This window comes from Rattus norvegicus, chromosome 10 (assembly GCF_021556685.1).
Source record: "Rattus norvegicus strain SHRSP/BbbUtx chromosome 10, alternate assembly SHRSP_T2T, whole genome shotgun sequence".
NCBI lineage: Eukaryota > Metazoa > Chordata > Mammalia > Rodentia > Muridae > Rattus > Rattus norvegicus.
The window spans coordinates 98,284,801-98,298,570 of NC_141543.1; the positions used below are offsets into that span (position 1 = coordinate 98,284,801).

General features: G+C 47.6%; 2 protein-coding genes across 54 annotated transcripts in view; one reads left to right on the plus strand and one right to left on the minus strand.

The window, feature by feature from the left end:
* Positions 1–647: 647 nt before the first annotated feature.
* Positions 648–5,223, plus strand: C10h17orf58 (similar to human chromosome 17 open reading frame 58). 4 transcript variants are annotated; one of them, XM_087573766.1, is made up of 5 exons: positions 648–784; positions 908–1,006; positions 2,758–3,216; positions 3,315–3,532; positions 4,334–5,223. In XM_087573766.1, the coding sequence occupies exons 2-5, from the start codon at positions 931–933 to the stop codon at positions 4,349–4,351; spliced, it is 771 nt and encodes a 256-aa protein (XP_087429892.1). In that variant the 5' UTR covers positions 648–784; positions 908–930; the 3' UTR covers positions 4,352–5,223. The 4 variants fall into 4 exon arrangements, with proteins under 4 accessions (XP_087429892.1, XP_087429893.1, NP_001102520.2 ...); NM_001109050.2 differs by having other exon boundaries at positions 712–784; positions 3,312–3,506; positions 4,334–5,219; NM_001402041.1 differs by having other exon boundaries at positions 712–784; positions 3,315–3,506; positions 4,334–5,219.
* Positions 5,224–7,893: 2,670 nt separating this feature from the next.
* The window catches only part of Bptf (bromodomain PHD finger transcription factor), a 102,694-nt gene continuing 96,817 nt past the window's right edge, over positions 7,894–13,770 (minus strand). For 24 of the 50 annotated variants that reach the window (XR_015630681.1, XR_015630678.1, XR_015630674.1 and 21 more), the window contains one exon: positions 9,773–10,666. Coding sequence is in view for 33 of the 50 variants with exons in the window: in XM_087572472.1 (XP_087428598.1) it covers positions 10,630–10,666 (37 nt within the window). In the remaining 17 variants the exon portion in view is untranslated. 50 annotated transcript variants of the gene reach the window in all.

Sequence of the window (13,770 nt, forward strand, 5' to 3'; positions counted from 1 at the left end):
GATGTAGTCCCCGAGGCTTTGGACTTGCTCTGGAGAAGTGATATCCTCATCACCCTACCCCCACCCCTTGACAAATGATGGTTTTAGTTCATCTGAGGGAAAAGAGCCTTTCCCTCCGGACAGATCGAGGTAAGATGCTATGTCAGGAAGCTGAAAGATAAGCAGAAAAGATGTTTGCTTTTTTTTTTTTTTTAGAAACAATAAAACCTCTGCTTGTTCCCAAGCAGCAAGATGCCCCCAGAATTGGAAAGATGGTTTGGCAATCTTTATGCATTCAGTATACACTTGGTGAATGTGGTCAACTGAATACTAGTTATCAATGGATGGATGGAGGGAGAAAAGAGGGGAGGAGGAGGGCAGAGGAGAGGGCTGTCAAGAAAAAAAAATTGCTCACCCCCCCCCCCCCACCCCAGTCCCGTTTCTGGTTCTAGAATATCAAGATTGCATATACAGTCAAACAGCTTTGCCAAACTTGGATTGTCAGGCAATTGCCTCACACGTTCTGGAATGCGTTTTTTGTCATCCGGAGTCCCCTCCCCTCCACAAGCCCAAGCTATTCTAAGCACTAATTTATTTGTTGTTGATTTCATCACTCGCGTTCCTTCAGCTCCCTCAAAACCCTCACTCTCCCACAGCTTGTCACCTCACCCCAAGCACACCACCCACCCAGGGCAACAGCTCAAGGCCGTGCTGTTCTCCTGGCCCACAGATCCCAGTCGGGACCACACATCCGACCCCCCTCGGAAAGAGGGCGAGATCACCGCCGCTCCGTTTTGTTTCAATGGTCTGTGCAGCCAGCGATGCCCGTTTCCCCAAAGGCTGCCCCTCATTAGCATGAACGGGGGTGGGGGTGTGGAGAAAGGGTGGGGGGGAGGAAGCGAGCCAAAGCCCTCGCTGCGTTTTCTAGCCCGGGGAACCCTGTCTACAAAAATGACAGCTCGAGCCCTCTGGCTTCTCTGTTTGATCGTCGGATGGTCCCCCGAAGCCCCGTTGGCGGAAAGAAAAGGTGAGGTCATTAAAATGCAGCGCCCCAGGGATCGGGAAAGGGGCGAGACGCAGGGCGGGACAAGCCAAGGGTCAGAGCCTCCGGGACAGGCGAGTCCCGGTCTGCGTGCGTGCCAGAGAGCAGCGACAAGGGTCTCCCAATATTTCAAGTCCCTTGGCAGTCTTTTCAGAAGGAAAGACGTGGGTTCAGTTGCTGAAATGATCGCGAGCGAGCCAGCCAGGCTGGAGAAAACTTTGCATGTTAAAGAGCTGCATCCTGGAGGAGGGAAAGTGTCAAAAGGGTCGCAGCGCGCTGTGGACAGGCTTGGGATGGTGACATATGCCAGCGATGGTGCCTCAGCCCTGGGCATTCTCCTCTCTTGCAGCTCTGGTCTAGCCTCCGGATACCTACCTGAACCTTGATCACACACACACACACACTCAAACACTCTCAGGCATGCACAAATCAAGCGGTCCCAGCCAGGTGGTGTTTGGTTTTGCTTTTGTTAGGATATTTTGCTCATTTCACGGTCTCTGGGGAGAATAGTTCCCACACCTAACTGGGCAATTAATTTTAGGTCATTTTTTTTTCCACATGGAAATGGAACGACTTCAGTGGCATTTAACCCCACATCAGACCATCTTTTCCATGACAACAGATGGTGGTTTAGTGGGAAGCAGCTAGGTCAACAGTTGACAGGAGTTGGATGGCCACCAGAACTTTATTCAGCTGTGCATGCATGGTGCCCAAGTTTAACATAGGGCGTCAGAGCCAATGGCTTTGCAAGAACATGAACTATGTAACTAGCCATTCCTGCTGGGAGAAAGCTGATTTTTTTTTTTTTTGCAAGAGTATTCATTTGGCAAGATGCATCATTGTAAATCAAGTGTTGTCAAAGCTGTCAGGGGCAGAACACGCTCTTTAATGCAAACGGAGGAAAACTAGGTTGTGGGCTGTGTTTGGCTGGAGGGGCACTGGGAGGCGGGAGGTGAAACTGTGTACTTGGACATGCAAAATTGCCCAGATTTCAAGCTGGTTGAAGTTTGTGCACCAACCTGTATGCAGAGCTGAAGAAAAGCATTGATTTTTTAAAAAAACTATCATGCTATTTGGGAGATTTTCTAATGGGGAGGGGTAGTGGGACTAATGTTTGTTTTTATACTTACCCAAAGGCCTTTGCTTCCCAGCCAGGCTTTTAAAACCTCTTCTAAGCTGTTGTGTACTACTAAGTGGTGTCCAAGAAGCCAGATAAAAATCCACTCACAAATGCTCGATGCTGCCTAGACCGAGATGACAGTGTAAACACTGATGGGAAAACCAAATAGTTCTGTTGTCAGGGGCGCTTAAACAATTAGTAGAAACCTGTAACTCGAGCCGTTTCCTCTTGTGGCTTGCACTTGGTACTTTTTCGACAAACTCTAAATAGCAAAAAGGTGTGTGTGTGTGTACGGGTTTAGATGTTTAACCAATGCTACCCGAACTCTTAAGCTCTAGAATAAATATAAGACTGTAATTAGAAAAGCTACAGGCAAAGTTCCTTAATAATAAAATGCTCTTAGACCTCTTAGCACTAATGTTGGATTTACTAGTTTATTCTTAGGATAGTTTGACTCTGTAGCCCAGGTTGTCCTCGAACTCGTAGCCAGCCTCCTGCCGAGATCTGGAGCTGCAGGCAGTGGTCCTTCCGCGCAGGGATGGTCAGGTGCTCACTCTGAAGCTCCCCTGCTCCCTTCGCGCCTCCCTTGGCCTCACCGCCTTGCTTTCTCCCGCAGCCCCTCCGCCTCACCGAAAGCCCGACGCCCGGGAGACGCCGGGCCCGCGCGCGCAGCCGCTGCCGGAGTTCGCACGCCGACCGCGCGCCGCCTACGCAGGACCGCGTGCCTGGCCCGACCCCCGGCGCCGGAAGGCCGCGCCGCCCGCCGACAACCGCGCCGGCTTCCGGGAGGCAGTGAGAGCGCCCGCGGGGCTTCCGGGCCCGCGCCTCGCGCAGGCGGAGAACCGCGCGTCGCCGCCCGAGGACTCCCCGCGGCGCGCGCGCGCTCGGGCTCCGCGACCCCCGGGCTCGCGCGTCACTGGCCCCGCCCACCCGAACCGGCCGCGCGCCGCCGCGCAGCCCTCAGGAACCCCGCAGGCTCTGTCGCCCGAGGACGGGGAGCCGGAGACCCAGTCCTGCGCGCGCGCCTGCAACGCGGACGCGGACGAGCGCGAGGCCTACTGCGCCAGCGAATTCGGTGAGCGCGCTGCATCCTCCCAGGAACCCGCGCGCCCGCCCACGTCCTGGCGCTAGTGGTAATAATGCTTTTCTCTAAATCCTGTTTTTCCAAAGCAGCCGTGAACGGAATCGTGCACGACGTGGACGTGTTGGGCGCGGGCATGCGCCTGGTGACTCTACTGGTGGACCCTGACGGCCTGTACAAGATGAGCCGTCTGTACATCACTCCCGACGGTTTTTTCTTCCGCGTGCATATACTAGCCCTGGACTCCTCCAGTTGCCATAAGCCGTGTCCAGAATTTAAACCCGGTATCGAAACCCCGCCCCCCGAAAAGGCCAGTTCATTGCGTCCCTTACACTGCTACTGGGGACCTGAGTGCTGCAGCCCAGCTTCTTTTGGTCACCCCAGCACCCCCTTTTCAAAGACCAGGAGTTGAGCGGGGTCTGACACATGCCAGGCAAGCACGCCATAAGTTACACTCTCAGAATTTGTCCTTTTCAGAGGGGCGCTTGAGATGGAGCCTAGCCTGGAATTTAGGGTAACCCTCCTGTTTCAGCCTTAACACGAGCTGGGTTACTGGTGGGGCTCGATCCCAGCTCCTTCGTGGGACAGTAGTTTAACCAAGAGTTTAGATGACAGCACCATTTCAGCTCTCTCATAAAGGTGAGAACGTTGGTTGGCACAGAACAGGCCAGCTGTGACGGTGCGACTCCAGCACTCAGGACGAATTTGGAAGCATAAAGGGTCAGAAGTTCAAGGTTATCCCCCCACCCCACCCCCCCAGTTTTGGCTAAAAGACCTCAAAACAAATCCCCAAACACTGATATGTTCAGAACACTACTTTCAAAAGGGATGCCTAGGGGCTTCTACCATCAAGCGCCGAGTTGAGAAAGGCCTCTTGGGGGCGGTGGTCGTGCTGGGGATACCTATTCTCACTTCTTCCTAGAGGTGGTCTGGGAAGAATGCTTTGTTCGGAAATGTTGCCTGTCTGCAGGTTAACGGTTCTACAGTTTTTCACCTGTTGCCAATAGGTCAGATACGTTGCAACAAGCGTAGCAAGGTAACCGGATTCAAGCTCAGCTCTCATTGTTTCTGGGCATTTAAATGACACCATTTCTCTCATGCTTTTGTTCAGGAAGCAGGTATATTGTGATGGGCCACATCTACCATAAGAGACGGCAGCTCCCCAGTGCTCTGCTCCAGGTCCTAAGAGGGCGCCTGCGTCCAGGAGACGGGCTCATCCAGGGTAGCAGCAGCTACGTGAAGAGGTTTAACCGAAAGCACGAGTGGCAGGTTCGCGGTGCCACCCACACCCGGTGCATTTGAACAGGCCAACGTGGCATTCGTGGTTGGTCTTTACATGGTGGGAAGCGTCTGTGAAACTGGCCCCGCAGCTAGCTACCTTCCTTGTGAACTACTTGTGAAGCTTACTAAAGCTACCACTTTATTTACAAAATGCTGACAGGAGTGCACCAGGGCATGGTGGGAAAGCTCCTCAAGCTCAGTAATGCACACGACTCAGACACTAGACCCCCGCAGGTCAAACAGATCACACCACTTTTGCTGTCTTTAAGTTATTTTAATTTAATACATTTTCCCCAGTAGAGACAGTTCACAAAACATTTCTCGGATTTAAATATACAGCTTTGAATAGTATCTATCATGTGTCAAGCCAGATTTTGTATTTAAAGCATCGAGTGTTAAATTCCACACACGGAGAGTGAGCGTTCCGAGTCAAGTCGTTTACATATGAAATGTCATATAAGTCAAACGCCAGCCAAGTGCGAAAACTATACATTTCAAGGGCTAATTCAAGCAAAGCATCATTCAAGTTGTGTTCCTGGTGCACCAAAATACGAGCCCCTGTGTATTGTCATGCTTCCTTGCTTCTAATAACCTGTTCTGTGCCAAACTGGCATCAATTCCAACAAATTCTTTTTGGTGTATCTGATGTCATTTTTATGTTAAGACCCAGTAGTATCATGATTGTTTGTAAAGCAGTAAATCTCGCCATGAAATCAGAAAGCACCTGGCTTTGCTTTTTTTTTTTTTTTTTTCCCCCTCCAGTGATCTTAAAGATTTGAGAAAAGGCCTTTCTCAGACTTTCTTCCCAAACCTTGGAGGGAGGCAGTGTTCACTAGTGACAGCCCATGGGTCAGCTTAGTGGGACTGTTTTGTTTTGTGTGGGAAATCTTCAATCACCAGCGTAATGATTTTATATTTGAGTCCACAGGACATGCTGACTTTCCTTTCAGAGGATCAAGCTGTATTTCTGTTCAATGGAAGTGCTGTGGATAGACACTAAGAATGCATGACCCTTCAATCCCAGCCCTGGTGAGGTAGAGGCAGGTGGCTATCTGTGAATTCCAGGCCAGTGAGAGCCACAGGGAGAACACAGGGAGAAGGGCATGCATGGAGACTGTCCGAGGAAAGACAAGAGGACCACTGGAGCTGACTGGGAAGCAAGCAGCAATAATGACAGAATGTGTGGCCAGGCAGGGCAATGTGTTTCGGAGCCTGAGGGGTGTGTGTGTCAAGAATCAAGGCCAACCTAAGCTACAGGAAACAGTCTCAGAAAAGATGCTGGGTGAGGTGGAACGCACTTTTAACTTCAGCACCTGAGGGGGGAGAAGCAGGTGGATCTCTGAGTTCTAGGACAGCCAGGGCTCCACAGAGAGCCCTGTGCATGGGAGAGCCATGTGTAACATGGTAACTGTTGCCTCTTTGGCCTCAGGCACCGTAGTAAATAAAGCTGAGGGGTTCTATTTTGTGGTTAAGCATTACTAAGGGATTTTCTTTTTCTTTTTTGGTATCTTTTGGTTTGAGAAAAGTTGCATAGAGCCTTTGGCTGGTACTTGCTATGGAAGCCAGATTGGCTCCATACCTTTGGAGCTCCTAGGATGAGCAAAGGGTTTTGCAGGCTCTCTGTAACTGCATCACAAATCCCCAGTTTAAGGTCTTTTAGAGAATTTTCCATAGATGAAATGTGTCCAAATTATTTAATATATTTTTCTTTGGAATGCTAAGTTATGATAGTTTAAGCCTGTAATGCCAGCACTCAGGAGGCAGAGAATAATCAAAGTTATCCTTGGTGAGGCCAGCCTGGGCTACTCAAGACCTTGTTCTAGAAAGGGGTAGCGGAGACATGAATAGTTAAGAATCCTGCTGTTTTTGTCCCAACTGGAGTCCCGTTCCCAGCATCCACACCAGGTAGCTCTCACCAGTCCCTCACCTCTAGGGCACCTCACCCCCTCCTTCCGGCTCCCTTGGGGCACCTGCCTACATACCTCCCTGCAGACACATATACAGGAAAACGAACAGCAGACCCTCAAGTTCAATATACTTGGAGGTCAGGCCACTTGTTGTAGAGAGTGTCTGAATAAAAATAAAAGCCATTTTTCAAGGTTGAATCTGCAAGACAAGGCTAGTGAGGCTTAGTCAAGGTCTGTTAGCCATGGGCTAGGGACAGAAAAGAACCCTGGTGATTCCAGGCTAGCAAAAGGTTGGAGGCATCATTTTTTTTTTTTTAAACAATATTCACACAGGACCTTGGCTGCAATTTCTAATTTTATAGAAAAATTTAATGAGCAAGTCATTGTTATCTCTAATCCTTTTTCCCATTGATAGATTCCCCTAGCCCCCACCCACTTCATGGATCAGTGCTCCAAAAGCCTGAAGGGCCCCTTTGTGCCTATGTACATACACATTAGTCCCTCAGCTGCCTTCAAGAGGAATTCAACAGCATCTGTCCTTCAAATACAGCTGTGACTTCCAGGAGGGGAAAAGGACGTGTTTTTCCTTTTGGTAGGGAAGGGTCTGTGAGACAACTCCCAGTTCCCTTTTGGTGTAAGACAGCTTTTAAAAACTGTCTCTAGGGGGCTGGGGATTTAGCTCAGCGGTAGAGCGCTTGCCTAGCAAGCGCAAGGCCCTGGTTCGGTCCCCAGCTCCGAAAAAAAGAAAAAGAAATAAAAAAAACAAAAACAAAAAAACCTGTCTCTAGAATGTCAGATGGCATTTTGCAAGGTTCTTCTGAAACTATCTGAATGTATGTGCAAGACTTCTTGCCTGCCATTTTCAGGGCCACCCTCTTGGCTTGTGCACGGTCTCTTCTAGTCTGAAAACACAGCACTGTGTTAGTTGAAATTTAGTTTACACTGGATCAAGGGGTGTGCTCTTCTCAGAATCTCACTCTGTGTACTTAAAAACTCCTCAAATGACTCCAGATGCCAGACCTCTCCTCCCAGTGTCCTTTATGCCCCCCACTGCTCTCCCTTAGCTATTACTTCATTCAGGGGAGAACAACACTCCACCACGTTAAAGACACTGCCTGGAAACTTGCCCCCACCAGGAAAAGAGTGAGTTCTGGGGGCTGGAGAGATGGCTCAGCAGTTAAAATCGCTGGCTGCACTTGTTCTTACAGAGGACCTGGGTTCAGTTCCCAGCATCCACACGGTGGCTTAAATCAGTAAACTCCATTTTCAAAGGATCCAGTATTATTTTCTGACCTCCCAAGGACTTTCAGACACACACATGGTGCACATACATACGCACAGGTAAAACACTCATACACGTACAAATAAATAAAACTTACAACAACAAGAACTGTCAACAACAAGTGCTGTCATTCTGAGTGTGCAGCCACCAGGTTGGCTCCCACCAGAACCGCGAGAACCGAGATCTGACCTGACACAGATGGACGGAGACAGGGAAAGAAGTTTTATTTGCAGATCTTAAGAGGGAAGGTTACAAAGAGCAGCAGCACATTGTCAGGGTCCCTACACAGCACTCCAGGCCACGCCAAATAGAAAAAGGTCATTTTGACTGTAGAAAACATCTCCAAAGGATCACAATTTCTTGGACCTAGCATAGCACAGTAAATACAAACCCTGAAGAATTTGCACAGGAGAAAAAAAAGCTTTAGCGCTATTATGAAAATATCTCTTAAGAAATGGCCGGAAATTGTGAGTTTGGAGATGGACACAGGAAATGCTAAAAAATACTTTTAGCCAAAGAAATCTATCAAAGCAAAGAAGTACAACTTACAGGCACAGAGGGTGAGCAGAGACACCCTAGCCACATCACAAATGCTCAGCGGACCATTTGGTCTGCCGAAGCAGACAGCTGAACCCTTTATTGAGTAGCAGAAGTATGTCAAATGAGATTTGTAGAAAAGCAGCTTTTGAAATAAGAATGTACGTTTTCCAAAAATTCCTTCTGAAAGACTAAAACTCTATAGTCTGATAAAATTATAAAATGTCTTTATATGGTGATAGAAATCGCAAAAGTCTTTATACCATTAATTACACAAATAAGAAATTAACATCTTCCTGGTCTCAGAAATCCACACCCCACCCCACCCCTTTTTCTGTACAACTTGGCAATGCCAACAGCTTCAGAAAATATAGCAAACATTGAACCAACCAACCATTGTTTCATTAGAAACTGCACAGAATCCAATGTCAAAAACATTACTTTATTTTTTTAGGATGAAATGTCCTATCATGTACAAAAAAATTATTTAGAATTTGCTACAATTTGTTAAAAACATAGCAATCTATTGCCTACAGGTAGGAAAGCTCTTGCTGGAACAAGCTTAAGTGATTAAGCCCATATATACTTAGATATATAAATAGATGGTAAGGACAGGAATACTGGGCCGGGGAGATGCAGAATCCCTTTAAATCATTAGGATGTAGAATTCTTGCATCAGCACAATGCTTACAACATGGGACATTTGTCCTTTTGTAAACTAAAAGGACAGAACAGCCTGTATTTAACTACTTCCACCTTAATAGCTTAAGCAAATCTTTGTGACCATACTGAGCAGCTAAGTCTCTTTAGTTGTAAGCATAGGCTAAAGTGACATTTTATGTACAGAGGGAGGAGCAGGGCTTCGACAGAACCTGTACACCTGAGCCTGTCTTGAGAAAGAACTGCAACTGTTGCCACAGTTTCCTTTGAAGAAACTAAGGGCTGTGGAAGGCTTTGCATAGCAGGGTGACACCAAACAGCACAGAGAAGACTTTTAAGAAAAACAAGAACTAGGTAGATTCTAGAACCCAGCAGGACAAGGCTAATATGGGACTAGTGCAAAATCTAGGAGAACATCCCCGAGGCCGCCTGATCCAATTCCCGCTGTTTTTCACAACACAGCAAGCAGCTCACAGGGGAGGGGGAGAGTACTTGCAGGAGGAGCATGCAGGGTAAGCCTGTCTGCTCTGTCCTCTACCCTGCTCTACTGCAACAAACAGAACCCAAAGGAACCCAGCCAGCAAACACCCTTCATCCCACACAGGGAGCTGCCTGTGACTGGGAATTTGCCTATAATTACAGAAGGGGGGATGAAGGCAACTTGTTCCGTGGCATACTCCGGTTACTACAGGTATGACCAAGTGATGCAGGGGGCCAGCTCCCTAGAGATTTCCTCTGATGTGGTGACAAGGGACTTAGGAAAGGAAGGGCCTCTGCTATTCTGGAAAAATCCAGGTCTGCCTGTCATTCCTGGTCCACCCCTTCCCCTGTCCCCACAAAGGCTTACAGGGAATCATAGCGCACATTCAAAGAGACCTCTGTCTGTGGGAGAAAAATTATCTCCATTTATTTCGATTCATATACATCCATAGTTGAATTTTAATACAAAAAGAAAAAAATTAGAATCTGACAAATGTTTACAAACAAGATACCTTCAAATAGATTTTGCTCATTTAGCCTGGTGCGGAGTAAATGACAATTTGTACTGGTGTATTCAAGGCAACGGAGTCTCAAGTCCAGGACCACTTAGCCCAACCTTCCTGCAAGCTTCATTTGTGTCTCCCGTGACCAATAAGCTCATTGCTGATTCCCAGTTGTGTGTGCACGTGTGTCCATAGCAGCTCCTTTCATAGAAAGAAAAGACACCTAGAGGTCGCCTTGGACTTCACCTATGGAATCATGATAGGACATAGGGTGGATACACGGAACCAGGGCTGGATTTTTATAAGAAAAAATAATTAGCTGACAAATGAGGGCAGCAATAAAAAAGCGTCTTTTTTGCAACAATAAATAAATACAGTCAGAAAGTTTTCTGTGAGACTCTAAACAGCTTCTTCACTGAAGAGCAGATGTGGCATCCCACGGGGTTACATTTGACCCCATAGTATCTTTTTTTTTCTTGCTTTTTCTTTTTTTTTTTTTTCAATAAACAAAGCTTCCTGCTTCTGCCACAACAGTAAAGCCATTTGCTCTCGACAAGACAACGGTGCCGTTGACTTTGCTTTTCCTTTGTCCGTTGGACAAAATTGGCCAAGAACACAACTGGACTGTTGTGACCAATATGAAGGAGGCTACGGTCAAGTCTTGTCAGGGTAGCCTGACTGAAAACATCTGGCGCTTTAATTTAAATAGTTCAGAGCGCCAGACTTGCTGTGTCTAGCTTAGGTGACACGCTGAGTCCTAAGGAGCTGTAGACTGCAGCTTGTTGTTATGAGACCTACAGAATACAGAAAAAAGGGGACAATTAAGCACCCTTCGTTTGTGAAGCAATGACACTTTGTGTGGATGCCAAGGCCAGCCTGGGGGAGCAGCCGTGCTCTCTCCCTCATCCTTGGCAAGCAAATAGAAGAAAGTTAACATTTAAGAAATCTTTAAACTATAGTAGTAAAACTTTTCACTGTACAGTAAACATGGTAGCTCACTGGAAAAAGCCAATGTTTAAAAATATATGTATATATGTGAATATATATTGTTTATTAAGATTACACCATTTTCAACACATGGGACAAATAAGTCATTTACAGAAGCGTCGCTGCAGTGAAGGGTGTGCCTGTCTATTTACAACGGTGCAGACAACAGAAAGCCCCACCAGAAGACAACGGTAATATTAACATCACATTTCTGTCCAGGTCCAGAAAGTCTTCCTCTTTTCACAGCTTTATTCACAACTTCCGAAGGAACCAAGTTACTATACAGGTAGCAGGACTAACTCAGGACTCTATCCCGCAGTGCGGGAAGTACGACATCCTCGGCATTCACAATTCTTTAAACGTTGTCCAACGTGGCTGCCAGAATAAAACTCTTATGTATCTATATATCTGTATTTAACATTAAAAAATTATATTAACTAGTTTCAACTTTTGGGAGGGGGATTTTGAATTAGGCAATCACGTGGTACAATAAAGTGACCCCAACATCCAGTTCTGATTCCAGTTAAAAATTCAGACTAAAGATATCACAATCTGCAAGAAAAGAAAGAACACGGATGGTATAAATGATGAATCAGAACAAAGTCATGAGAATAATGTGCACACAATCTCGGAGATCACAAATCAAAAATGGGAGGTGTGGTCAGGGTAACTGCAGGACTGGAGGAGGGCTTAAGGATCACTTCACTACGCCAGCCTCAACCAGGAGAGCACGAAACTCTTCACACTGAATGCATGGAGCACAACTGAGGCAGCTTCTAAAGTCAGCTCTGATGTCTGTAAATGCACACCAAGGCTTTCCCATACAGAGAGCCATGGGAAACTTGTTGGCATGAGGTGGTCCCTTACTCCTGGAGGTCAATGTTACCATGTGAGCTTACCGAAGCCCTGGGTTTGATATCAGACACACTCGTGCGCGCGCACACACACACACCTCTCACATACCTCTCACACACACCACACAAGGCATACCCCACCTCACACCCCCCCCACATACCCCCACACACATACACACACACACACAGACACAGACACACACACACCCCTCTCTCTCACACACCCCAGTATGTTGCTAAGCCTTTGTATCTTCTTCAAACCCTTTGGATTTGCTACAAGCTCCAGAACTGCCTTTTCCCTCCCTCGACATCCCCTTTGGGAGTCTGCCTACACATTTGGCAGCTCAGGTGGGACTCAGAGCACCCAGCCTTTCCAAGTTTTCAAAGGCACTTTTGAAAGTTTGATCAGGGGCTGGAGAGATGGCTCAGGGGTTAAGAGCACTGACTGCTCTTCCAGAGGTCCTGAGTTCAATTCCCAGCAACCACATGGTGGCTCACAACCATCTGTAACAGATCCTGGTGTATCTCAAGACAGCTACTCATATACATTAAATAAATAAAATATTTAAAAAAAAAAAAAAAAAAAAGAAAGTTTGATCAGAGGACTAACTGCACAGGGTGATGGGAAAGCACCCTCGTTAGGGAGCTGTGGCCCTGCACTGCTCCCTGGGCCTGGACCAAAATCTCTCTTTTCCCTCTTCCGCACAGCTGCACTTCCTCAGGGCTATCTCAGCAACTGTGTTTGTTTTGGCCAAGGAGAAATGAGCTCACTTCCCCACTCCCCCTGCTTTCCTCTTTGAGCCCTTTTATTTCCCTGGAACTTGCGGGTCTGTCTGCGGTACCTCCTCGGGCTGGCTTGGGAGCTGAAGCCTGTTCTCTGCAACCCCTCAGCATTTGTTGAGAGAGGGGAGTCTTACCCTCACTGTTCTCTCTCTAGGCTCACAGTGTACTCTTTTGGACTCTGACAATCACCTAACAGCCGAACCCCTTTCTCTCCCTAGGTACTGCTGTCTTGGCATATTCTATTGCTGTCCTCTGGCTGGACACCTGCTATGTATACTGCCTTTGTAAATGTCCCCTAGGTCTTAGATATTCTGTTGCTGGGACCTCCTGTTTCCTGGACCAAAGGCCTTTTGCTTTTTGAGACAAGGTCTCACTCTGTAGCTGAGATTAAAGATGTGTGCTACCAAGGGAGGAGCTGCCATGCACCAAAGGCCTTTCTGCTAGTGCATGTGGTAAGCCGTGAAGGCCCTTTCCTAACACCACTAAGTGTCCTGCTCTCACTCTGAACTGTCTTAATGTCTGCACACATGTAAGCTGGCACCATGTTTCCTGAAGAACTGGGATGTCGTCTCCCTGTCTACCAAGGTCGGTCATTCGTCTAGCCCTTGCTACTCACAGGTGTACTGTTCTACCTTCTGGAAGCTTCTTTTAGCTTTAGCTCTTGGAAACTTCACGGCACAGTGTGTATGGTGCTTGCTTTCCACCTGCCCCCTTGCCTTGGCAAACTGATCAGCGCTGTCTCTCTACAAGGATGCAGACTGCAGAGCGGAGGCTTCCTCACTCCCCAGCATCCCCATGGCAGCACTGAGGGTTCCTGATGGCCGGACTCACTGACCAGTGGTCCTGCACAGTCACTTCCCGACAGTGATCTTTTGGTAATGTCCTGTCTTGTCTGCTCTTCTGGACTTTTCACCAAATACCAGGCACAGTAATGATTTTCATGATGTAAACACTCATCCCATACGGTTTTCTTTCCCAATCTTTCTACCTTAGTGAGGCATTGCTTTGTCTCCATAACCTGTTCACCAGGATGCAGAAGACAGTCTCTTGGGTCATGCTTCAGGGGGGGTGTTGTCTATAAAAAGTTCTTGTTCTTTCTGGGCTTTACTTTGCTGCTCCACCCTGGACCTTTCCTTGCTGATGCAGGCTTTCCTGCAGGCTGTCCCCAGGTATCAGCTATCTTCAGCAGAAGGGGTAACAGACTGGGTGTCCACATGGCCGGTACTATGATGCAGCCAGAGCTAACTGATGGGCTGCTGCTTCTCTGAATGTGA

Coding starts and splice junctions, on each gene's coding strand:
- C10h17orf58 (NM_001109050.2), top strand. CDS start 931: ATGACAGCTCGAGCCCTCTGGCTTCTCTGTTTGATCGTCGGATGGTCC. Junction 3,217..3,311: donor CTACTGCGCCAGCGAATTCG/GTGAGCGCGCTG, acceptor GTTTTTCCAAAG/CAGCCGTGAACGGAATCGTG. Junction 3,507..4,333: donor GTGTCCAGAATTTAAACCCG/GTATCGAAACCC, acceptor GCTTTTGTTCAG/GAAGCAGGTATATTGTGATG.